Source organism: Chroicocephalus ridibundus, chromosome 6 (assembly GCF_963924245.1).
Source record: "Chroicocephalus ridibundus chromosome 6, bChrRid1.1, whole genome shotgun sequence".
Taxonomy (NCBI): Eukaryota; Metazoa; Chordata; class Aves; order Charadriiformes; family Laridae; genus Chroicocephalus; species Chroicocephalus ridibundus.
In genome coordinates, this window is record NC_086289.1 from 16,633,917 (window position 1) to 16,658,018 (window position 24,102).

General features: G+C 49.1%; 1 protein-coding gene across 1 annotated transcript in view; it reads right to left on the reverse strand.

Moving 5' to 3' along the window:
• Positions 1-784: 784 nt before the first annotated feature.
• ENTPD1 (ectonucleoside triphosphate diphosphohydrolase 1) overlaps positions 785-24,102 on the reverse strand; it is a 35,884-nt gene continuing 12,566 nt past the window's right edge. The window contains exons 3-11 of the mRNA XM_063338856.1: positions 11,772-11,905; positions 11,252-11,369; positions 9,873-10,023; positions 8,816-8,975; positions 7,893-8,129; positions 7,101-7,361; positions 5,907-6,026; positions 5,576-5,713; positions 785-5,436 (exon numbers count right to left, since the gene is read on the reverse strand). Coding sequence (XP_063194926.1) covers positions 5,230-5,436; positions 5,576-5,713; positions 5,907-6,026; positions 7,101-7,361; positions 7,893-8,129; positions 8,816-8,975; positions 9,873-10,023; positions 11,252-11,369; positions 11,772-11,905 — 1,526 coding nt within the window. The 3' untranslated portion in view covers positions 785-5,229. The remainder of the gene's footprint in view (positions 5,437-5,575; positions 5,714-5,906; positions 6,027-7,100; positions 7,362-7,892; positions 8,130-8,815; positions 8,976-9,872; positions 10,024-11,251; positions 11,370-11,771; positions 11,906-24,102) is intronic.

Below are 24,102 nucleotides of genomic sequence, written 5' to 3' on the forward strand. Positions count from 1 at the left end.
CCCCTGCATCGCTCCGTGGCTGAGGGTCACAGGCAGCAAAGAGCTGATCCCGCCAGAGCCGGCCGTGGCGAGACTCCACCTGGTCCGTTTGTTTTAATTCTGGCCATGTTGTTGTTACCAGAGGAAGACTGGAAAATTTGAGGAAAGTTCAAGCTAAGAGCCACGCGAATGAGCAAACTAGGAAGAGCGTGTGCCGAAAGAAGAATGATGAACTGTGACAGGCACGTTTGCCTTGGTGGAGCTGCAGCTGTGGCTGCACGCAGAGGCATGCAGCCGCATCGCCCCCCAAACCAGAGGCACAGGCCCCCCCATCCTTCACCAGTCTGGGGGGTGTTGTAGCAGCAGCATAATGTCAGTGGTGCTGCCTAGGGGAGGGAGAGGGAAAACGAGGACAGAGGACTGCAGGCGTCCAGTGCACGGCAGGGGAGAACAAGCTGCTTTGGGGAGGTCAGGGTGAAGCTAAAGGAAGGAAAGATGGGGTTTGGGCACAAGCAGCCTTCCTGGCAACTGGGCCACCCATATGAGGTGCCCGGAGCCTGGGAAGGACCACAGTGCCTTTCCTTGCCAGGAGGGGATGCTGCCCATCCACTGGGAACTTCAGATCTGACCCAGGAGAACAGCAGGGAACTGGCAAGAGAGGAAATCCCATCTCAGGACTTTTCCATGTTTAGTGCCAGAAGCTCTATTCCACTATTGGCGAGTTCCCATCTCCTGGAAAACAGCGTGAAAACTTCGCTGGCATCAGTTCAGAAGTCTTTATTGTGATAAGCATACAGAGATTTAGAGATTTGTGCGTGCATCAAAACAAAGATCCATTTTCATCAGGGCTGAACTGCAAAAAGAAAGCATATGGGCCCAGGAGGCAGACACGGTTGTCCCTGGTGTGTGCCATTCCCCCCCCCCAGCCCCTCCTGAACCGGCTGTTGAATCCCGTGAGGCAGCCGGCAGCCCCACAGAGCCTGCATGTCCCCACTCCTTGCAGAGAGCACGGGAAGAGCTGGGACGGACGAGGAGGGGACACGCGTCCCGCTGAGAGCTGCTCTTGGAGAAGCTGGGGAGCCCCAGCCAGCATCAACATTGCCAGTCAGCCTCTCACCGCAGAGGCGGTGGCCCCACTTCCCAGAGCTTGCTTCCAAGTGGAGGGTGCACTGTGGTTTGCTCCAGGGCCAGAGAAATCAGCTGTAGCCCAGGTGCAGGGGAGAGCTGGCTGTGTCGGGGCGGGGAGCGAAGGGTGCTTAGAGCCGAGCGAAGGGTGCTTAGAGCCTGCGGTGGGCACTGGTTTTCTGCAAGAGGTGAGCGCGCTGCAGGCACCCAGGCTTTCTCTTCTGGGCCCCGAAAATCTCAGCCTTGCTGATAGTTTTGCTTCAGACCTGACACTTGGGTGAACCCAAGAGAGCTTGTGGAATTCATCAGTCCCGGAGAGACCAGGCTGCTCCCGCCCCCTGCAAAGCTATCAAATCCCCCTCCGCAAGGAACCTTCCCAAAAATGGACCACTCAACATCTGAACCCAAACCAGAGACACGCGTTCCATGTTGCTGCAGCACGTCTCAGGGCTTCCTGTGGCAAAACGGGAGAGACCGAGGTCTGGAGCCTCGGCAGCCCAGCAGAGCTGATCAGTGAATAAATATTTGCAAGACAAGAACATGTGGTGTTAAAAGATGCTTTAACCCAGAAGAGCAAAACTGTACAGGAGCCAGTGGCTGGAAATTAAAGCCAGAAGCTGTCAAATTAGAAATAAGGCACAGATAATTATCAGTGAGGCAGATTAACTGCATTAACAAGAGAATTGATACCATATTACTACTGGCATATTTGGAAATTCCCCCCGTTATCATTAATGGTCTTCACGTACACATTGGGTGGCTCTGGAACACACATTTGAGCTGAATACAACTGGGTCAGATGCAGCGTAAAGCAAAGAAATGGATGTTCATTAAACTCGAACTCTTTGACCAAGGATTTTGAGTAGCCTCCATGGATAAAGTCCTGCAATAGCAGGAAAAATGGGTAGAAAAAAAAAAAAAAGCTTTTCTAGGAAGGTTCAAGCACAGCCAGTGATATGCAAGGGTCTCACCCTGATAGGATGCTTTCAGTCAACCAGTTCCTGGAGCTTCAGCCTGCTCAAGTGATTTTTTAAATGGCACCTCTGGTGTCACCTTCAACATTCTAGTTCTGGAGAGACTGGCTCATAAATGTGGTCTAAAAGTCATAAGGTTTAAAAATAATGCAACATATTTTGTATTTATCTTAGTTTGTGGCCTTGAGGTTGCACTCAAGTCACATTTACAGCTTTAAAAACCACAAAACCCAAACCAAAAAACAAGAGAAGGAAGGCAGGAGGGAGTAAGTGAAGATACCAGCTGATCACCTGACTCCAGAATCAAGAGCTAACAATATTAACACTACTGGACTTGCAATAACAACACAAAACATCGCTAAATCTCTTCTCCCAGGCTCTGTATTTCACCTTTTCCTTTGGCACAAACCCTCAGCAAGGACCAGAAGAGCAGACTGGCACAGGCCCTCTTTCCACACCAGCTTCCACATAGAGTTTCTGCATCAATTTCTGAAATGTCCCAGTGGACCCTCCAGTTCCAGCATCATGGACACCACTAAGCAGCTGCTAGATCCCCAAGGAGGTGTCAGGAGAGGAATTACCATCCTACGTGTTTCCAACACTGTTGATAGGGAGGAAGGATGCACCAGCTCCTGCAGGGAGCTTCTCCAGGGCACCTGCTCTGCTATGAAGCCTCTGTAAGCAAGGAAAGTGGCACAGGATGGGCTGTGTTGCAAATGGGACTTGACTGGGAAACTAAAGCAGCTCCGATCCCACGCTCCTCCTGCATGCCTTCCAGCCGTGGCCAAAAACTACCGTTCATCTCTCCTCTCACTATCTTTGCTGAAAACAACAGAAGGAAGACTCCACCTTTAGATGAATTCCAACACCTCAACACATTTGCAGATAAACCAAAAACTGGACAACGGACAAACTGTGGAGAAGTAGCATTTGTGGGTTGATCTGGATCGCTTGCTTGAGGTAATATTCTTGGAATAGTACATGTTTCAGTGGAGCCGTGTGGAAGGCAAAGCAGCTCACGTTAAGAGGCAGTGATGTATGGTGTGAGACAGCGGCCGTTCTGGAATGTAATGACTGGAAGAAAGGCCAAGTTGCACTAGTCCAACAGAACAAAACAGCCCCAAAACTTTCTCTTAAGTGAGCAGACCTGGCCCTGAGAGATGCGAATGGGGAACATAGAGAATAGATCAAAACCAGATCAAAAACACCATTAGCAACTCTACCACCACTCACTGCTGAAAACTTTGGTATCCAAATTTCAGAAAGATGTTAAAATTTTCAAAGACGTGGAGTCAAGAGCTACAAGTGAGGTCATCACAGAGCACTTCACAGAGTGAAGATCGATCTATTTAATATGATACAATGACAACTTGCAAGCACCAACAAGGAAAAAGGGATTTTGATAGCAGAGAGTTACTCAGTCTCTCGGAAATGGGCAGAACAAGATCCAACAGAAGCTGAAGCCAGATAATTCAGAGCAAAAATAAGACACAGATTTTTGGAAGAAAAACAAACCGCCCAAAAATCTTACCACAAGACAGGGTAGATTTTTCCCTTACCTCTAGGTCCTTCAATACGTTGCAGCTCCTACTTCCAGGCACAAAGTAGAAATAACTGGGGGACGTTTTCCAGCCTGCACTGTGCAGAGGGACAGGCTGGAGAGCATGAAAACCGCGAGCTCCGTGTCTGTGCTTGCCTAAAGGAGAAGGCTTTATCGGGGTTGCACATCCTGATCCCCTCCCTGCCTTCTGCAGTTTTGCTCAGGGAAACAGGTGAAGGCGTGTGTTTGCCACACCTTTCTCTCCACAGTATCTGCTTTTAGCCTCCAGCACTTAGAGGTCATCAGCAGAAGAGATTTCTGAGATTTCACGGGAGGCAGACAGGCACCAGTGGTTTCCAAGTGTTTTTATCAAAAAGGATTTCTGACTTACCTCTCTCTTGTTTTTTGGACCAAGGAATGGAAAATGGAAGAAAGTGATTCATGAACCTGATCAGTGGCATCGCCCCAGTTGTGTGGTAGAAGATGAGCTGCAGTACGCGCACATGTAAACCCTGGGTCTTATGGTCATGGGATAAGCCTAAGCCATGAGGAAAGGAAAATTTTCACCGATTTTTCTGGTGGAAAGAGTGGTTCAATCTGTGCATGCTCATGCTGGTTAACTGCTGCCAGCTGTCTATTTATAAAGGAACATGACCTAATAAACATTTTCCCTAGATCGGAGGCTGCTGTATGATCAGCACAGTGACACTGGATTGCTTTAGTGGGTGCATACCTGTAGGCACGCTGATCACACCAGAGCCCCTGTAGGCATAAGCACTCGCTCCAGGTCAAGGATCCTCAGCCAGTATGAGCTGTTCCTACAAAAATCTGCAACGCCTGGCTGGGAACTCGTGTCTTTATGTACCTTAGGGACATGGGAATGGCTCAGGGTAAGAGTGAGCCAGCTTTGGTCCAGCAACAACATCAGGAAGACGTGGGAAAGAGGCTTCTTGCCACCTGCGAAAGCAGCAGCCAGCCACCAGAGCCCAGCTAAGGGCCGATGACCACCAGCACACTCGGTTTCTTCACCCTCATCCCTTCTTTTCCCAGAGTGGCATTTGGGAGCCTGGCCAGCCTTCAGGGGCCAGCCAGGTGCAGCTGGCCATAGCTGGCTGCTGGGCTGCGAGGGCTCAGGGCGCGGGGAGGCAAGCGGAGGTGTGCTGGTGCGGGAAGGGCTCTCGGGAACGGCTTCAGCGGAGAAGGAGCAGGATCACCCGGTGCGTGATCGCTCCCAAGAGCTCGGTGGGATGTGTGACCCTGAGATTACCCTTGCAGGAGCACCGGCTCCCAAAGATTGCTGCCGCATTTCTCTTTATAATGCTGTGCACAAGGCAAAAAAACCAACAAGCAGCAAAGTTTCACTGAATGAAAGTACGACCCATTCAAGGAGGGGACACCCGCTTGTCTGTCCTTGGCAGAGAGAGGTGGCGAGCCTGATGTCCCAACGTCCGTCAGTGCAAGTGTGAGTCAGAAGAAATAAATGCCCTTGTTGTACACAGTCAGTAGCTTCAGTGAGAGGGGAGAGGGGCTCTGCAGTACAGCCTGCTCTGCAGGGGTCTCCTAGCCCCGAGCGGCCGGGGTGACGTGGCCCCTCTCCCCTCAAGGCTCTTCCTAAACAATCCCCTTCTGCAGGCACTTGGGCTTGTGGAAGAGAAGCCAGGCAAACAGGATCACGGCCACCAGCACGAGGGAGCACAGCACCATCAGCCCCACGTAGCTGCCGTGGGAGAGAGGGGGCACGGCGGGCTCCTCTGCGGGGATCATGTTGGTCAGGTTCAGCATGTAGCCCAGGGTCCAGCCCGCATCGCTGCTGCCGATCTGAAACGGGAGAGGAGCAGGATCAGTGCTGGGAGGTGCAGGGCTGCCTGCGGCATTCCCAGGGGCGCCACTGCCCCGGCTGCGCAGCAGAGCTTGCAATTAGTTACCGAGGCAGAGCCCTCTCCACCACAAAACACACCTTGCCGAGGAAGTGGATCCTTTGCCAGTTCTTTTCGGTGAATTCATAGCCATTTTCCAGGAGGGAGAGGATGTAGGCTCCCGAGAAGCAATATTCGCTCAGGTACTTTTCTTTTATTTGGTGGTACGCTGGCTTCACCTAGGGAAGGAGGAAGGCACCAGGCTGTTAAATGCAGCTTCCTGCTGCTCCAGCTTGCGCCTGAGCATCCACTGCAGGTGCTGGGGGGGATCTACCCCCTTGGAAGTTACCGCCAACCATTTATCCTACGGGAAAAAAAACAGCATCTCTTGCCACCCGGCAGCCCCAGCCCACTGCCACAAGCACTGCTCACCTCGTGCCACGGCCGGGCGCAGAAGCTCTCAATGGCGCTGGTCACTTTGTCCAGGGCAACGGGGCTTTGTTCACTGGTCAGGTTCAAAAAGTTCATCACAAAGTAGAAAGCCGAAAAAGCCTGAAGGAGAAAGAATATTTTAACCTGGCTGGGCCTCAGCAGGAGCAAGACAGCAGAAATCCTACAAAAGGAAGTGGTTTTATTTACAGATGGAGAAATATAAGAAGTAACATCACACACACAAAAGTAGGTGTATTTTCAAGACACACCTCTCAGAGCTGATGAGAGCTAAGGACCCCAAAAGGAAGGTGGAGGTAGAAACTTCACTGACCACAGCATCCTGAAGAACTTCAGTAAATCCCTCTCCTCTACGCACTGGTGACAGAGTGGCACCTGTCAAACTGCCTGCCACCACATCTGTGATCCCATTTTGGCAACTGAATGGGATGAACGTGCAGCCAATATCGCCACCAACAGCAGAGGTGATGGTCTGAAAGGACTGTACACAGCCCCAGCATATCATCCAAAATCCAGATTGCCCATCTTTGACCACGGCCAATTGCTGATAGGTAGGGAGGAGTTTATGAACAGGGCGAGGGAGCATTAACAGTTCCCCCAGAGAACCTCGCAGCCACTGGAGTCTTGCAGCTCTTGGACTGACATTCAGTGTGGTGTCACACATGACGTGTTCAGAGTGTGCACTGTCGCTTCATCGTGTCTGGGATGCAGACAGGTGACATGACTGATTGGTTTCAGTAGTGTTCACTCACTTCTGGATGAATTTCAGACCTGGTACCACCACTGATCTCAGGTGACAAGGTTTGCAGGAGCAGCGTATCGTGCACAGCCTGCAGCAGGCTCTCCTGCCTCTAGTGCTGGCCACCAGGAAGGACTGCTTGAAAAATTAATCAGTAAATGGAGCACCCCAAGGAGATGCCTACAAGAGATGGGTTAGAATGGGAACAATGCAGTACTGGTAGGCCAGTATTTACTGCAGTAACTCTTACATGTACTTTCCTCACAGCAAGCACAGCACTACTTTTGTACTTACGTGTCCAAAAAGCCACCTTCTAAATGTTCTCTTGCTCCAACCATGGAGAAAAAAAAAAAATATATATATACTCTAGCATTACTCTGAGTTTCTGCTCTTCTGATATTCTGGTTTATGGAGAGTTGAAGAATGTGAAGACTTACCCCAAAATCCCCTTGTAATGGAGGTAGGTATATCCCATTGAAAGAGCAACTGGAGTAAGGACAATGGGTTTTGTCAAAGAGTTTCTGGATGTTTCTTCGGCACTTTTGATAATCCCCCTCTCCCTGTATGTACAGCTGTCTGAAAGGGAATTGCTTTTTCTTGGCTGATGTGCAAGGGTTTTTGAAGAGGTCGCTTATATCTATAGTCCTCTGATACCCCTGGTGAAAGCACGGATCAAGGAGGCTGCTGTTGTCCAGCGTCTGAAAGTAAAATCAACTCAAGCTGTTACACTTCACTCTAGAGTAACACCCTGGCAAAGGGCCACAAGGAAGGGTGGCCACAAGGCACTTGTCACAGTACCTCACACCAAGGCAGACACATCGGGGCAAAGTGACGAGGATGGTTTAAGGTATTGGCTGTGATTTGGAAGATGTGGGTGCTGCCACAGCCTCCCTGTAGGACTCTGAGCAAATTACTTTCAGCCACATTTTGTGAAGCTGCTGTTGGTTTGGGATTCTCAGAGACGGTGAAACATCACCTCTCCCGAGGAATTCAGTTAAGCACAGTACGCGTGCTATCCCATTCCCAAGAATCAAAGCACCTCAAATTGGCAGTGCTTTTGAAAATGTTGACTGCGATCTCTTTGGGCATCTGCCCAGCCTTTATGGAGGATAATGATGTTTCCCAAACCCAGACTAAGGGATGACACATTTAGCTGGGACTTTTACAGCACCAGTATGTGAAAGCTGGTAGGGTCCAGGATCTCCACCTGTAATTACAGATGTACTCGCCTGTAGGTCCTCGGCTAGTTTCTGTTGCAGAGCCTGGTCCTTCCCGTAGCAGAGAAAGCTGTGCGTGTACACCAGGTAATCCTTGCCGTAGAGACGGAAGTAGAGCAGGTTCTCTGGGGACTCACGAGAGTCCTCATTTGGTACAAAGGTAATCTGTGTTGAGGCTCCTCCGAGGTCTAGTGCTCCTGATGTCTCACTTATGGATTTCAGGGAATGTAGAAGTTTTGTCCAGCCAGACTTAAAAAAAAAAATAAAATTTAAAGTAAAGCAGATACATCAGGCACGGGGAAGATTTATTTGGGAGAAAAAAAAAAAACAAACAAAAAAAAAAGAAAGAAAAGAGAAAGACCTGTGAGGAGAGAAGCAGAAGCACAGAACACAAAGAACACAAGAAAGGCAGAACACAGGAAAGGCAGGAACACCTGGAGGGTGGCATGAGATGAGAACTGGAACAAGACACAAGAAAGATGGAGGTTCAGAAAAGCAGAAGATGGATCACGCCTGAGTGTTTGCAGGGGGGCTAAGAATATGAAACCTAATATAATTGTTATGAGAAAAAACAGTCAAATTACTGTTTCACCTCCCAGCTGATTTATAACCTCAATAGTAAAGAATCATTGTCAAACCTTGCAGGCACAGAAATATTTTAGATCAGAAGTGAGGAGGACGCTGTACCCAAGTGAAATTATCAAAGATGGGATGTTTTATTTCAATGCTTTAAACCTGACTACAGCGGTACATGCTGATACTTACTGGTATCAGGATGTACGCGCAGTAGTTGCTGAGGCAAGACGTGCAGCTTCCTGACCTCTGCTAAATGGCTTACGAGGGAAGACAGTGCCTGCGACATCCTCCTGCAAGGCATGATTTACAAAGTGCTGCAAGCTGGTGATTCAAATATGGACTTGCCCTTGATACAGTACCTGCTTGAAATTGCCCAGCAGGTAGTTAATGGTGATCCACCCGTAGGCTCCTTCTTCCTGACCACTGATGATTCTGGCACCCTGGAAGTTGAAGGGAGCTGAGCGTAGCGTCTTCTCTACTGAAGACAAGACCTTTTCAGCTGCACTTCTATTCTCCAAGCTGGATGAATGGAAGAAAGGATGGAGTGACTCTGGCTGACAGCTCTCTGCAGCCTATGTGCTTTATGCTGTGCAGGCAGGCTGCAACTCCCCACCAAGCGTTAATTGTTATACAACAGTCATTCATATGGGTACATCCCGCTCTAACTGGCCACGTCCCTCTCTGTTACACCTCAACATCACAGCTGCCACCAGCTCTGACACTAACAGACCCCGCAGCTGAGAGCGGTACCTGGAGCAGAGACCACAGCTCTCGTTCTCCTGGGGCACATGCCCTGGTAGGGATTAGGGATTGCACGATGGAGATTTCTCTCACACTTCACCATCACCATTACAGAAGAAATCCATGCCCTCTGGTATCCCCAGGGAGATTTCCCAGGCAATACATACACAAGATCAGCTCCCTGTCCCAACCAGGCAAGAGATCTGGGGCACCCCCATGAAAATCACAAATTGGAATTAAAGGAGGATATGACTGTGAAGTGACCTTAGCTCTGATGGTCTTGGGCTGAGTCAAGGTAGGTGGGGAGTCACAACATGGTTGGGCTCAAAAATGTGTCAGGCTTAATACCAGACTGTGGGGATGTCTGAGCATCCCCTTGATATGGGGGATGTCTGAGCATCCCCTGAGCATCAGCTTGGGCAATCGTTGTCTCTGCACTGCATGTGGGTGCTGGAGATGATGGAAGGTTGGAGTGAGTGGAAATGGACCTGCTGGGCAAGTAGGGGAGGAGCCCAGGGAGACTCGGGGCTCAGAGAGGCCAGTGGCAGAAGACAGTGTCTGGGCAGAGTGTGAGCTGGCAGCATTTCCAAGGACTTGGCCCAAGAGGCCCCCACTGAGCATCCATGGCGGTCCCAGGCGCAGTGCTGCAGGAGAAGGGGACAAGCCCTGCAGTACCTGAGAAGCCGCATGCCGGCGGTTGCTCCGAGGTAGACGGGTGTCTCTTGGTGCTGCTTTGAGGGAATCACCTCTTCTGCTTGTCGTAGGCACTGTGCCAGAGAGGGACCTGCCTTCTCCGTGGCATGGGCGTAACCTGAGATCCCAGGGCCTGCAAGAAATAAGGACGCTTCATTGCTCAAAGTTAAGCGTAACCCCAGAGTGCCATCACGAGCAGTCATGTTAAACCATACTGCTATCACAGGCAGCAACAACAGATTCAACCCCCCCATTTTTAAGGAGTTTTAGAAACCCTACAGCACCAACTAAGCCTGATGCACGCAGGGACAGCCACAGTGCCCAGCATCTGCCACCTGCTCTCCGAAAAGCAGGTTATGAACTAGTGCTGAGGGATGCAGTGAGACAGACTATCTGCTTAGCACGTCCTGGACATCTGCAGACTCATCTCTGCTTCTGCCTAGGTGTACCCTGGATCCGCATCCTTCACTAGGCTGGGTCCTCCGGGGGAAGATGCTGTCATTTGTTTCTGTTTTGTATGCACACATGACAGCACTAAGTGTTTTGCAGCTATCCCCTTTTGTGCTAACCCAAAGAAAAATTCATTGTTCCTCCCTGCCATGTGTCCCCTGGTCAATGGACTGCCCCAGGACACCAGGGCCTGCATGGGCAGCAGGGAAACCCAGTCTACGTTTGCTCCAGGTCGCCGTATGCTCAGCGTGCTGCTCGTGGCACGGCATGCTCCAGGCACCGAGCAGCCATCGCAGCAGCTCAGTAACAGCATGGCTCTCCCCTGTGCTGCAGACAGGCCTGAAAAGATGCCAGGCAGCCTCTGACAACACCTCTCCTCCCCGCAGTGTGCCGCGATCCATGATGGTCTATTCTTTTCCTTCTCATGTGCATCTCTGGGCTTCAGTTATGCCTTCCTAAACCATACAATATCTACACAGCAATTAAACAGAATAAAAAATAAACCATGACATGCATAAGTTGAGCATCCTTGGCCCACAAGCCCAGTGCTTAGCTTGCCCAGAAGCCTTGAAAAAGAGCAAATCGTGCCCTCCGCACTCGCTGCCTGACCACTTCAGCAAGGGTGCATACAGACATTTTATTTATTTAAGTACATTCTTTGGTGTAGCTCTTTCCAAAAAGTACTTATTTCCAAGCATCCTAAAAACAAGGGAAGAAGTGGATCCAGCTTTCCTCCCAGGGAGGTCAGGCACATACAGCTCCCCGTGGGAAGCGGTGGGATATAGATTAGCTCACAAATCTAACACTGCTTTCACTGTTGGCCTCTTCCTCCTGGTCTCTCCCCCGCCAACCTTTGATTGCATTATCTCTTCTTCATCCCATGCCCCTTCCACAGCTCCCTTTGCTCTTACCTTCGACTTTACACACCTCCACCTGCTGCACCACCCCAGTGTCATTCTCCTTCTCTGCTGGCCACTCGTACACGTACAGGTTAGTGTGGGACGACCCCGCATCCAGCACAATCCCATACTGTGGGCAAAACAGAGCCGTCATTGCACCCAAGGCACCGAACCAGACACAGTGCGCGCTGGTCCCCACACATGGGGGGACCAGAAACGAACAGCCGCTCTGGGAACATGCTGTGTCATTACTCTTCTCAGCAGGGCTTCAGTGCAAAGTTTCCATCAAAGGATATAAGAGCAGAGAAGCAGCAAAACTGGGCCTGTTTACTTAGGAAATGATCCCCTTTCTATAAAAAAAAAAGCCATATCTGTCTTTACCATGAAGATGTAAAATGAGATGTTGAGGTGCATGGAGCCAGAAAGAGAGGTTAGCCAGGCCCAGCAAGGGCAGCAACACATCCTGGAGGACTATGCACGCCTAAGCACCCAGCTTGGCTTATTTTCCCGTAAGAGTCCCAGCTCGTAATACCTTAATATTCTTCGGAAGTGGCTTGTTTTGGGTCACTGCTACAGCAATTAAAGCAATTACAGCCAAAGTGGAGAGGAAACCCAGGATGAGTAGAATCTTTCTAGTCTGGGACATCTTTGGTTTGGTACCTGTGACTAGAGCAGAGAAAGGATGTTAGTATCCCAGTAGCCCATCTTACCTCACACGCCAAAGCTCTTCAGGCACATTCCTGCAATCCCTTTCCACTGTGAAGCATCTGCCTTTGCCCATCACTACTCCAATCTCCTGCTCCGTGTCCTCATGCGCAATTTTTTAGAGGCCGAGCTCAGCCCTGGTGTCCTGCAGACCTGCTCTCACGGGCTGTGCCACTTCTCCATGGGCTGCCCTGTGCCAGGTGGTGATGACGGAGGACTTCAAGAGAAGGACTTCAGCTTATAGTTAGCCTGTCCTTGAGCTACCTGCAGGTGACTGAGCAACCATATAGCAAAAGCATCTGTATGGGGCAAACACCAACTTCTTCTATAGCTCTGCATTTGGCTTAATAATCCCTGAGACGCTGAAAGAACTGACTCCTAATATATAAACGGCGTAACCTTGGGGAACCCAAAGCTTTAACCCCTGTGACATTTTGTCCTAGTATACTTTGTGCTTCAGTTTTTTTACAACGCTTATAACAATTTACAACATCCTTGTCACTGGTAACGCATTTAGTCAGCCCAAGCAATGCTGTCCCGCGCCTTGGCAATGCTATATAGAAAATATGATCTGCACCCCACTGGGTATGTAAGATTTCATATGGAGATTTTTGATGCCACTTCTCACAAGACCAGTAAATTATGAATAGCCCGCAATTGCACAATTGGCATAATATGGTTAAAACCCACACACTTTGCAAAACATGTACCAATCTGATTCCTTAACTACTGCTGATATATTTGGCATGACCCATCCAACAAACTCAGATTTTTGTGGCTTGAAATACATGGTTAGCAGGAGAATTCTGTAAAAAAGGCCACTTACGGCTGACAGAAATAATTCACAACCAATATGTCATTTGAGCTTTCAGAACCAATATATGTATACCTGCATTGGTTAGTGGCTAGCATGATGCTATTTTATATGTTCCTGCTTTGGTGGAAAGGTGAAAGGTGGTCCCAGGCGCCAGAACTATACCAAGCGTTACCCAACCTTACAAATGACCCCAAATCCTAGCGTTATTTTCAGAAGTTAGCCCAACTGAAAAGAAGCAATTCATCTCTGGAAATCTGTAGACAGATAATGTCTTCCCACCTACCTAGAGAAAATGGAACCTAAGAGTGCCAAGAGAACTTGTTTTGAAGATCTCCAGGCAGGCTTCTATTGGAAGCCTAAATGCTGACCCGGAGCTCTGTGCTCCCTCTCGTCGCGCTCATGTGTAAATCTGCTGCGGCTAACTCTGAGATTTGGAAGCTTGTTACGCTCGCATTTTGTGAGTGCCCGTTGGAGGCACAGCACGCTTGCCAATATCTCCAAGAATGCAGCTTAAAAAAATAGTCTAGTGCACATACCAGACAGTAGGAGGTAAGAATGCATTTTATACAGCTTTATTCAAAAAGGCCCCAGAACTCATGGCCTGAAGTGATTAGAAACAGCAAAAGCATGACGCCTGGGAGACTTTCTTCTTATTGGAGAGAGCAGTTGGCTCAGGTTATGATAGCACTGAGCACGTCTGTCGAACAAAAATTATTTTAGCACTAGAAAAATGAATAAAACCAGATGCTGTAATGTAAAATCAGCTGCACACTATAGATCTGAAGCTAAGCAGGCTTGAAAACTGAAACTGCTGCTGACAGTTGCGCAGCACATCCACGTAATTATTGCCACCCTCACTCTAACATCTCGCCTAGAGGCAGCCACTAACGGCTTTGTTGGGTGTTTACCGTCATAGGAATGAAGCATGGGTGACTTTGCATCATTTCTAAGATTTTCAGACTTCCTGTTGTGATGCGTGTTCTCTGCCTGCTGTATCTTTGCAGCAGCCACACTCTGAAAGTAGCAGCATTAGCAGCAAAGCAGGAACGATTTTCTCACTGTGATGGACCACCCCAATCAAGAGCTGTAGAAATCCCTTGTCTGTAGGCAGAGGCATAACGATAATTGTCTGCATCCCACCTGCAACCTGAGATTAGTCATTTTTTTCCAAGGCACATTATTTCCTTAACACTGAACATGACTTTTGCTTGAATTTTAGCTCAGTATCATGAGCACTTTTCAGGCCTCTGGGGGTTATAGATATGTGATTTCATTGCTGTATCCCATACCGGAGCATCCATCTGTGTGATCTCTAATGCTACCAAGCAGCATTTTATTTAAATGTTTCATACAAGAAAAGGTACAAAATTATAAGCACAATCCAGAAGGTATCCCAGCAAAGCAATAACCTTCCAAACAGACTTGAATCCTTGATTATTTAAAAAAAAACCCAAACCCAGACCACAACATTGCAAATCCAGATAAAGAATTCAATGTAATTAAAATAAAACTCACCTGCCATTTACTCAGAAAGGTGGGGTATTTGAACAAGTTCCCTTTTCTGCACACTCGGTTACCTCCATCAGCTCTAGGCATAATTACAAGTTCTGCAGTGGCTAAAAATTTAACTTATTCCCTAGACTCCTCCAGTTCCTTTGCACCCCACGTTCATGTCGCTGAATGCCATGCAAACACTCCTCAGTCTCCACCAAGCGGGGCAGTACTCGACACCCAGCACTTCTGATTGCCAGGACTTTTCTTCCATCAGCCGTTTCCCTCAGCTAAAGTTTAGGCAGGCGTGATCTTCTGCCTCTGCGCCCAGCCGGAACCCCAACAGAGACAGATCTCCACTCTTTCTCCCATACTTCCCACTCTTAAAAACATCATGTAAGGCTGTAAGTAGGCATAGAAATGATGCCGCTTTTCTTCTTGCCCACCCAGAGCTCAGAGGTGCCTGGTGCGGGAGCCCTGCCTGGCTGCGCAGGCATTAAGGACTCTCCAGATGCTGGAGCACCGCCCAGCTGCTCAGGCAGCTCGCCCTCTTTCTAATTTTGGTCTCCTTGGCCTTTTTTTTGTCGGGGCTACCACTGGTTCCATCCCGTGATTGGTGCAGATCCCAGAACATAAACAGCTTTAATATCCCTTCTGCCTCTGAGTTAGCTATCGACTGAGAACGACGCTGGCAGCCGCTCCAGCTAACAGCACTTTTGCTGCAGAAACCCTGTTGCTCTCGGTGAATTGCCCAGGAAGGACCACACCAGCGTGGGAGGCAGCTCTGCGTGAAGGCGAGGAAGCAGGATTGTCCTCAGTGTCTTCCAGAGCCTCAAGACAAATAGGAAACTACTCTTCCAGCCAACATCACGCTAAGTCACTGGCAGCTCTGCACGCCAGGAGATGTCACTCACAGCCAAGGCTGCCCACCTCCCAACTCCCTTCTCACCAAACAAGACTTGGCAACAAATGTTAGCAGGAATCAGGCAACCAGCTGCTTTTAGAGATGCAATAAGAAGAGGCTAAGGCTGGCTTAAGGACTGAAATTAGGACTGTCAAGCAGAAGAGGAGAGATGCCGTGCATAGTCCAAAGCCATGCTCAGCTCAGACACATCATCTCTAATAAACACAAATACTGTTGTACGCTCTGGCTTAGCACAACAGCTACAGTTGATGTTTGCTCTTTCCTTTGGATGCTCACGCTCAGCCTGTTACCGAAGGGACCGCCAGAGGCTGTACTGCAAGGCCATCGCTCTACCTCACGTCCTACCTCAGACACACGATGCTCTGCCATCACGGCCAGTGCTAAGTCAACCCAGCACCTCTCCTATGCAATCCCAGCAAACCCACACTTCATCACATTTCATTAAACTAGCCCTGCTGCATGCTGTAAGCAAAGGGAGTTCCAAGACACATTGCCTGCTGCCCACGAGGCTTGGAGTGACGACAGAGAATAAGCCGGCGCCTTACGAATCCTGCCCATCAGCTGGCAGCTACCTCTGCTGCTGATCACCCACGTTGCTGCTGCAGTCTGTTGGGAGTCTCTCCAATCTCTCGTTTCCGAAGCACACGTCCAGGCTTTGGGGGAGGGCTGCTGGATGCTCACGCTATCACATACCCAAGCAAATGGGAATGTAGTCTGTGGAGCTCCTGAACCTAAACATATCAGAGAGATGCAGCGCAGTGCTGAGAAGCCACTGAATTGTGACCCATCACAAAGGGAAACAGGCGTGCTTAAAGACTGAGAAACTGGGAACAGTATGGATCGAAATGAGTCAGATGCCACCGTATTTTTAAAGCAAGGAGCAATGACTTGCCTGCCTGCCTGCCAGCTGGAATAGCGGAGGAGCCCATGGCTGAAGGGTGCCTGAGTCCCTCAGCAGCCTGAACACATCCAGTGCCTGTGACCGCCTCTGTGGCACAGGGTGGGCAGCTTGGGCAGAAGGAGCATCCCTCAGGGCAAGTGCCTGCAGCTGAACATGATCCGGGTCAGCAGGGAGCCCAACGTGCAGCCTGTGCACCTTTGTTCACTGCAAGAACTCGTGCCTGTGAAGTTCTGACCGCAGGGAAAGGGGATGGGGGCGGTCAGTGCTGCTGTTCAAGGTGGATGCGGGGGGACACACATTAACCTCCTGCTGAGGGAAAATGAGCTTTTGGTAGTGATGAAGTTTGTCAAGCTGAACTGCACGCTCGGGGAGGTTGCTGAACTTGCAGCAGGTTTTGAGGCCCGCTGGCTAAGAGGCACGCCTGCCCTCGCACTCACCGCAACCACGCATCTGAGCCCATAAACACTCAAAAGAGCCACACGGCTTCATTTGTCAGCCCTCTTCTGAAACTTTCTCTGTCCCTATCTGACTGCTTACTCATTCTTCACCCGCCCTTTTCATTCACGGAATCACGGAATCACGGAATCTTCAGAGTTGGAAGGGACCTCTAGAGATCATCTAGTCCAACTCCCCTGCTAGAGCAGGACTGCCTAAAGCACATCCCTCAGGGCTGCATCCAGGCGGGTCTTGAAAATCTCCAGAGAAGGGGACTCCACAACCTCCCTGGGCAGCCTGTTCCAGTGCTCTGTCACCCTCACCGTAAAGAAGTTTTTCCATGTATTTGAACGGAACTTCCTATGTTCCAGCTTGTGCCCATTGCCCCTTGTCCTGTCGCTGGGAACCATTGAAAAGAGCCTGGCTCCGTCCTCCTTAAACCCACCATTCAAACATGCTCTTGTCCAAATTACCTAATATTTTGCTGCAAAATAACGTAAACCACCTGTTTCAGGCCAAAATACTGTAACAGCTTTTTCTTAGGCTGGTGAGATGCTCAGCTTTGTCTTAGAATATACATACAGGCACATATGCAATAACTGAGTTGATTTGGTTTAAAGATTTTACTTCAAAATATCAGAGAAAGACACCGAACATGTTGAAATTAGAATTCAAGCTCTAGATCAGGATTTTACATCAGTTTTTACAGCTGTTAGGTGGAAAAGTGTGTCAGGCTCTGCTCCAAGTTTTAATTATTTATATGGGAAAGATCATGGCCTAAATACTGGCGTGATCTCTGGCCCTCCTTGTGGCGCTATACACAGTTATAAATATGCATTTACCGGATTATGTTTTTCCAGATTAAATACTTAGAAGTGCTGAAGTACAAACACTGAAATGTCAGCGAGATTGACAATCCAAACAATGTAATACGTTTTTTTTTTTGGATGCTGCCTTTCAGAGACATTTGATACTTTGAAATCACACAGCCCTACACATCTCAAACCCCAGCGGACCCCAGACTATGCAGCCGGGCAGAGGCCTTGAACTAGTCCGTGCCACGTGTTAGTGAGCCGGAAGATGGAGTAAAGAGTGCGCCTGTTATATCTGCGACAATACCAAGTTGGGAGCAAAAGCACACTGACACATAGGACTGGAATTTAAAATAAATTTGATAAATAGGGGAGAGCCTAGGGAAAACATCCAACTCGCTTCAGTAAGGACAAAAGCAAATATGCCATTTATAAAATAGCCACCACCCAAAGAGGGCATGGTGAGCAATCGGTTAAGTAGCACTTCCAGAGAAAACATTTTTGCAGCTACAGCAGTTTGCAGTAATCCTTCCCTCCATCTAACTCTGGTAAAGCCTCCTAGGAAGTTCTATGACCAATTTTGGATGCTGCCTTTTAGAAAAGATATAGGCCACTTGGAGAAACTCCAGAAGAGAACAAGAAGAAAGATGAGAAGTCTGAAAAACTTGACCTATGAGGAAAGATTGAAGGAATTGGGTTGTTTAGTTTAGAAAGAGAAGAGCAAGGGAGACACGTTAGCTGTCTTCAGCCAAATCAAGTCTCTATCTGCCAGCGCTGCCGTAGCTGAAGCTGCCTCAGGGCAGGGATGGCTCCTGGACTTTCTCCCAGCTGTTTCCTCGGGTCAGAAGGCAAGGAGTTAGCAAGAAAAGGGCGATGCAGTCATAAGCCATGCTGTTAGCAAAGGCCAAAGCAATGCGTACGCTCCCCTCACGGGACAGAGCTGCATTTGAATATATCTGTTCTCTCCTTTCCCCCCGCAATGCTTCAGGTTGCATCCAGACCTAATTCAGCCATGGCAACCACCCTGCTATATGCTATCCAGATGCACAACATCACTTGGGGTGGGAGCACCTCATCCTTTTGCTGCTTTTAGAGTCATGACTTGGATACGACCCAGGAAACATTGGAGAAGCCCTGTTTTCCTGGGAAAAAGAAAAAGCATGTGGCAATCCTGAAGAGCTGGAGGGTGCTAGAGGCTGCAAAAGCCGAGCAGCAGCAGCAGCAAGAGAGGGACACAAAGGAGTGGGCAGCACAGAGGGGCTTTGTGCTTGGGGCAGTCCCATGGCCCTGTGGCGTGGATTTACTGCTGGAGGGGTGATGTCCGGGGGGTTCTGGGCAGGAGTCCCTGCAACACGGGCTGCCCCACCAACAAATCCCCCATTCACCCTGTGCACAAAGCCGATTCCCCTGTCAGGGACCTTCCCACGGTGCCCGGCAGCGCTGGGTGCGCTGCTCAGCCTCCCCGGCTGCTCTGCAAGGCAATCCCACCCCCTCCCATCCCTGCATCACAGCCCTTCTCCCTGTCATTACACGCCATCCCCGCCAAAACTTTCCCAATGCCTGTTCATTAAATAGTCTATCGGAAGATATTCTTCTCACTTACATCCCAGGAGTCAGACCAACATACTCAGTATCCTCAAATACAACCAACAAGTGGCAGGATCCCACTGACACACTGACCTTTAGACAGTTAATTTTCACATTTCTGTGATGTTTACTGGGCTTCTAAGCCTGTATCCTATTTGTACTCATTTCTTTAGGATTCACACATCAAAGAGATTTTCAAATCAGAAGACACAACTGTATTAGTTACATCAGTCTCCTACCAGGCAACTTCTGGTACTAATTTGCTATCAGCCCATCAAAGCTATATTTTAACTGGAGAAGATTTATTGCCATTACCCACAAAGCTTGATGATTCATCAGAAAATATCCAGTGAGTTCAAGACGGCTCCCCCCCCACCCCAGCTTATCACCTAAGTTATTGCTTGAATATATTTGGCTATCACATGATGGGAAGACATTTGCTTTCACATCAGATGAAAAAAAAATAAAAGCAGCATCAAGCACTGACACCTTTTCAGTTTTGTTATTGTTGACAGTTCTAATAGGCTGACTTGCAATGGGCCAATGGCGCTGCTAGGCTTCCTTTAGTACTTAATATCTTTAAATTCTACTTTGCTCTTCTTAAATGTCTAGACATAATTTTTTCCTTATGCTTCTTTTGACCATCTTCTATGCTTTCCAACTTTAAATTTGCATTAATTGCAGCTTCCCTTTTCCCCCTAAATATGCATCTTTTAGAGATGTTATTATTTTTCAAATTAGCATAACTCTCGACTGTTGGATTAAGGCTTTTGGGAAATAAAATAAGAACTGAATAGGCTGCTTCCGATTAGCATTCCTATCTGCATATTTTAGCTGACTCACCTCAAGTATTTTTAAGTTTGGGAAATCACTTCTTTTAAGAGCTACTAGATGTTATTTGTTGAAAAAGAGTAAGTGTACATTACTTGTATAATAATTTGTAACTGTCATAGCAATGTTTTTTTCTCTATCAGGATTGGGGCCAATATACATCTCCCTTGTGCTGGAAGTAATGCATTGCAAATTATGAGATGGTCACCCTCGGTTTTGAGGCATTACCCTGTCATTCACTAAAATCCACCATCATATCATCTTTCCTCATCCCTGTACAGACAGTCACACCCTTCTCTGCTGGCGGCATCCTGGCTGGTAATGGGCACTAACCTTTACAGCTTTGGTCGCTTGTTCCCAGTTCAGCCCCAGGCAGCTGTTGTGTACGACTGCTTAATTATTGTTGCTGTTAAATACAGCAGGGGCACTGCTTTAATAGGAAGATTGGTGATGTGTGAGTCACATCACAAACCCAGTACAGCCCACCCTTCCCTGTGGCCCATCGGCCACCCGCACCAGGGGGATGCAGAAATTGCCATGGCAAAAAAGAGAGGAAATAGCCTCCACAACAGCTGTTCCCTCCTTCAACACCCATGTTGGGTCAGCAAGTTCAGAAACTTCCTGGAAAACACAAAGTTCTGAGCACTGTAAATACTGCTACCCCCCAACAGGAGGTTCTGGCAGGGGGAACAACCACAGAGAAAACACATCCCAACCCCTCGCCACCCACAGCGCGCCCTGTGCCTGGCGCTTACAGCAGCGTCACGGAATCACAGAATGCTTCAGGTTGGAAGGGACACCTAGTCCAACCCCCCTGCAATAAGCAGGGACATTTTCAACTAGACCAGGTTGCTCAGAGCCCCGTCCAACCTGACCTTGAGTGCTTCCAGGGATGGGGCATCTGCCACCTCTCTGGGCAACCTGTTCCAGTGCTTCACCACCCTCATTGTAAAAAATGCCTTCCTTATATCTACTCTAAATCCACTCTCTTTCAGTTTAAAACCATTACCCCTCGTTGTATCACAACAGGCCCTGCTAAAATGTCTGTCCCCATCTTTCTTATAAGCCCCCTTTAAGTGATGAAAGGCCACAACAAGGCCTCCCTGGAGCCTTCCCTTCTCCAGGCTGAAAAACCCCAGCTCTCTCAGCCTGTCCTCATAGCAGAAGTGCTCCAGCCCTCTGATCATCTTCGTGGCCTTCCTCTGGACTCGCTCCAACAGGTCCATGTCTTTCCTGTGCTGAGAGCTCCAGAGCTGGATGCAGTACTCCAGGCTGGATCTCACCAGAGCGGAGCAGAGGGGGAGAATCACCTCCCTCGACCTGCTGGCCACACTGCTTTCGATGCAGGCTGGGATACGGTTGGCTTTCTGGGCTGCGAGTACATGTTGTTGTCTCATGTTGAGCTTCTCATCCACCAGTACCCTCAAGTCCTTCTCAGCAGGGCTGCTTTCAATCCCTTCATCCCCATATGCCCTCTCCGCTGACATCTCCTGCCTTGAAGGAGGCGGCAAGCCCCTTGCCATGTCTCAAGGACATTTTTCTCTGAATCGTAGATTCCTGGGATTGCCTTGTACGTTGAGCAACACTGCTGCTTTCAGGGGCTCACTTCCCCAGCTTCCACATTACAACATGGCTGCCCAAAGGGCCGCATGTGAGCAAACAGAGCATCCGCCCGCGCTGCCGTGGCCAGGGGGAACCCGACCTTCCTGCCTATTTCTGCACAGCAAAGCAACCAGCTTTTCTCCTGAAGTTTCACTTCCCATTGGAGACCGACTGCAGAAGCACAAACACTGTCCCGGGCTGGTGCAGCATCAGCGAAGCCACAGGCAAAGCCCCCGGACGACGAGGCCATGGATGCGGAGGGAGAGGAGATGCCCATTCCCCGGCAGCCCCCCGTGCGAGCACGTATGCTGGGGACCGCCGCGGTGCTCACCTGTGCCTGGGATTTTGCCCGCACCTGGATTTTGACACCCCTTGCAAATATGATTTCCAGCCCCGGTGTTTGCTCTTTTAAAGGAGCGTATCTCAGGCCTGCAAGATGCCCAGTGAGTTTTTCTTCCCTTAACATGCATAGCACCCACTTGCCGCAGAGAAAACTGTAGGGACCTTCCCTTTGCAACTAATTCTAGCAGCTGAAGCGAAGGGCCTCTTGCTATCTAGGCAGGGCAGCAGCCCCGCTGCCTCCTTTCAGTAAGCCAAGGTTAAGACTGCATGTATAAAAAAGATAGCTCTCTAGTTAAAACGTTTCCAGATCTGCCCCCGTACCTCCAGCTGTCAGCACCGATGTCTCCCTTCCTCACTGCAGAGCACTGGACAAGGAAGAGCTGGAATGGTTTCTGTCTCCTGCTGAGGAGCGCATCCACTGTCTAGGCTTTGCGGAAAAATATACTGATTTCTCAGAGGTCAGCTTTCATAACCAGGATTCCCACAAACCATGAGGAGAATTCAGCTCATGATATTTGGCATGAATATCACGCTCTGTTCCTCATGCTGCTACAATTTCCATTTCAAATAGCAGGAAACAAATTACCCTGTGGTATTTTTCGGGACAACCAATGGGAAGGAACATGGGACCAAAGCCTGTCGCGGGGCACAGGCCTTGACAAAGTTCCCGAGTGTAAGAGAAGAAATACTTCTTGGAGGTTACAAAGGTAATAAGTTAAATAGGAATATAAATTTGCACGGTCAGAAGATCACCTTGCAAAGGCTGGAGCCTCATGCGGACATGGAACAAAAGAGCAAAGGAGTTTTGCTGGATGAATGGGCTGGCACAGCATGTTATTAATCTCTAAAGTTCACATTACTTATTACCAGGACGTGCAGTGAATCCCGGGGAGAATTAAGCTCAGAAAAGGAAACCCATTTATAATCAAACTGTAGTTTGGCCTTCGATTTGTACGTCTTCATTACTCTCTGCCCCCTTCCACCCCCCCAAAAGTCCTTGCCTCAAATAGTTCAAAATACAAACACAAAACATTTTCGATAAGGCAGCTTTTATACATATATAAAAAAGGAAACTCTTTACCAATACTTCTCAAAAACTGGTAGAAAAATACAGTATCAAAACACAGCCTCCAGTATAAGAGTCGCAGTTACAGCTGCAGTTCCTACAACTTGAAATCCACGGCAAGCTGCTGCGGGAAGCGGTAGCACAGAGTGGTAACAAGGACAAGGGATGGTTACAGCAACCTGTCCTCCTGTCAAGTGCCCGAGCCACCCCGTCTGTGTGCACATGGGGCTGCTGCGGAGGCATTAAACCACCGTCATTCCTGGGTGACCGAGCAGCCCCCAGGCATCTGCAGAGGCTGCACCCAGGACTGGACCCAGCCCAGGGACATTACAGATCTCCCCCAGAGGAGCAAGAGCAGGAGCTGCTCTCCCTTCCCAGCACGGAGGTGCAAGCACGGAAGTCCCAAGCTCTTCTATAACGCTTGCCTCCAGCCTTCTGCTCCAGGCTCTAACCCGTGTGTCCAAAGAGGCTTACCGGGTCACAGAAATCACCCTCCACTGTCAAAAGCCAACAAAAGCCGACTTCAGCTGAAGAAGTGACAAGCTTGTGATACAGCCACTCCAGCAAAGGGGATGGATTTCTCGCATGGAAAAGAGCCGCCGGCTGTCTCTGTTAAGATGAGCACAGCCCCTCAGCAGCAGGAATGGGCAGCAAACCTGGGCCCAGGCAAAAAGCAGCTACAGGTTCTGCTGCTTCCCTGCCACTGCAGCATTTCCCGGCCTCTCTGAGCGCCGTTCTCCCTCTGGCTACAGGAGGTCCCAAGTTCAAGCCAGAGCCCACCTTCCAACCGCAGGATCCCCAGCCCAGCTGCGGCGCTTGCAGCGAGTTCGCACGAGCACAGGCTTCTTTCCTCATGTCTCCTGCAGGAGCTGGGCATTGAAAAGGTTATTTATTAACAGCTCTGGGACAAAGGAGCAAGAAAGAAAACAAATCCATTTATAAATCAGCTAAAGAGAAAACTTGTGACTCTAATAGTCTCCTTTGTAATTCCTTAAGTGTGGCCTGGCATTGCTGCTTCTGATGCTGAATCAGCTGAACAGCCCCACTTGTGCAGTAAATAGCCTGATAAGGGCAGAATAGCCCTGAAGAAGAAAGCTCTAACTTACGCTGCGGCCAGATTTTTCTTGGCTTCTGCTAGGATTTGGGAAGAGTGATAGTGGTGAACTTTCTCACCACTAAATACCAAACAGTGACTCACATTAGCATCCACCTCTACAATCCAGGACATATGTTTTCCTCTGGGAGAAGGTAGAAACAGGATAAAGAGAAAACTCATGCAAGAGCTGTCTCAAACAATACCAGTCGGTGCTAGCTGACCTCTCAGGCAGGACCATACCAATCCTGAATAC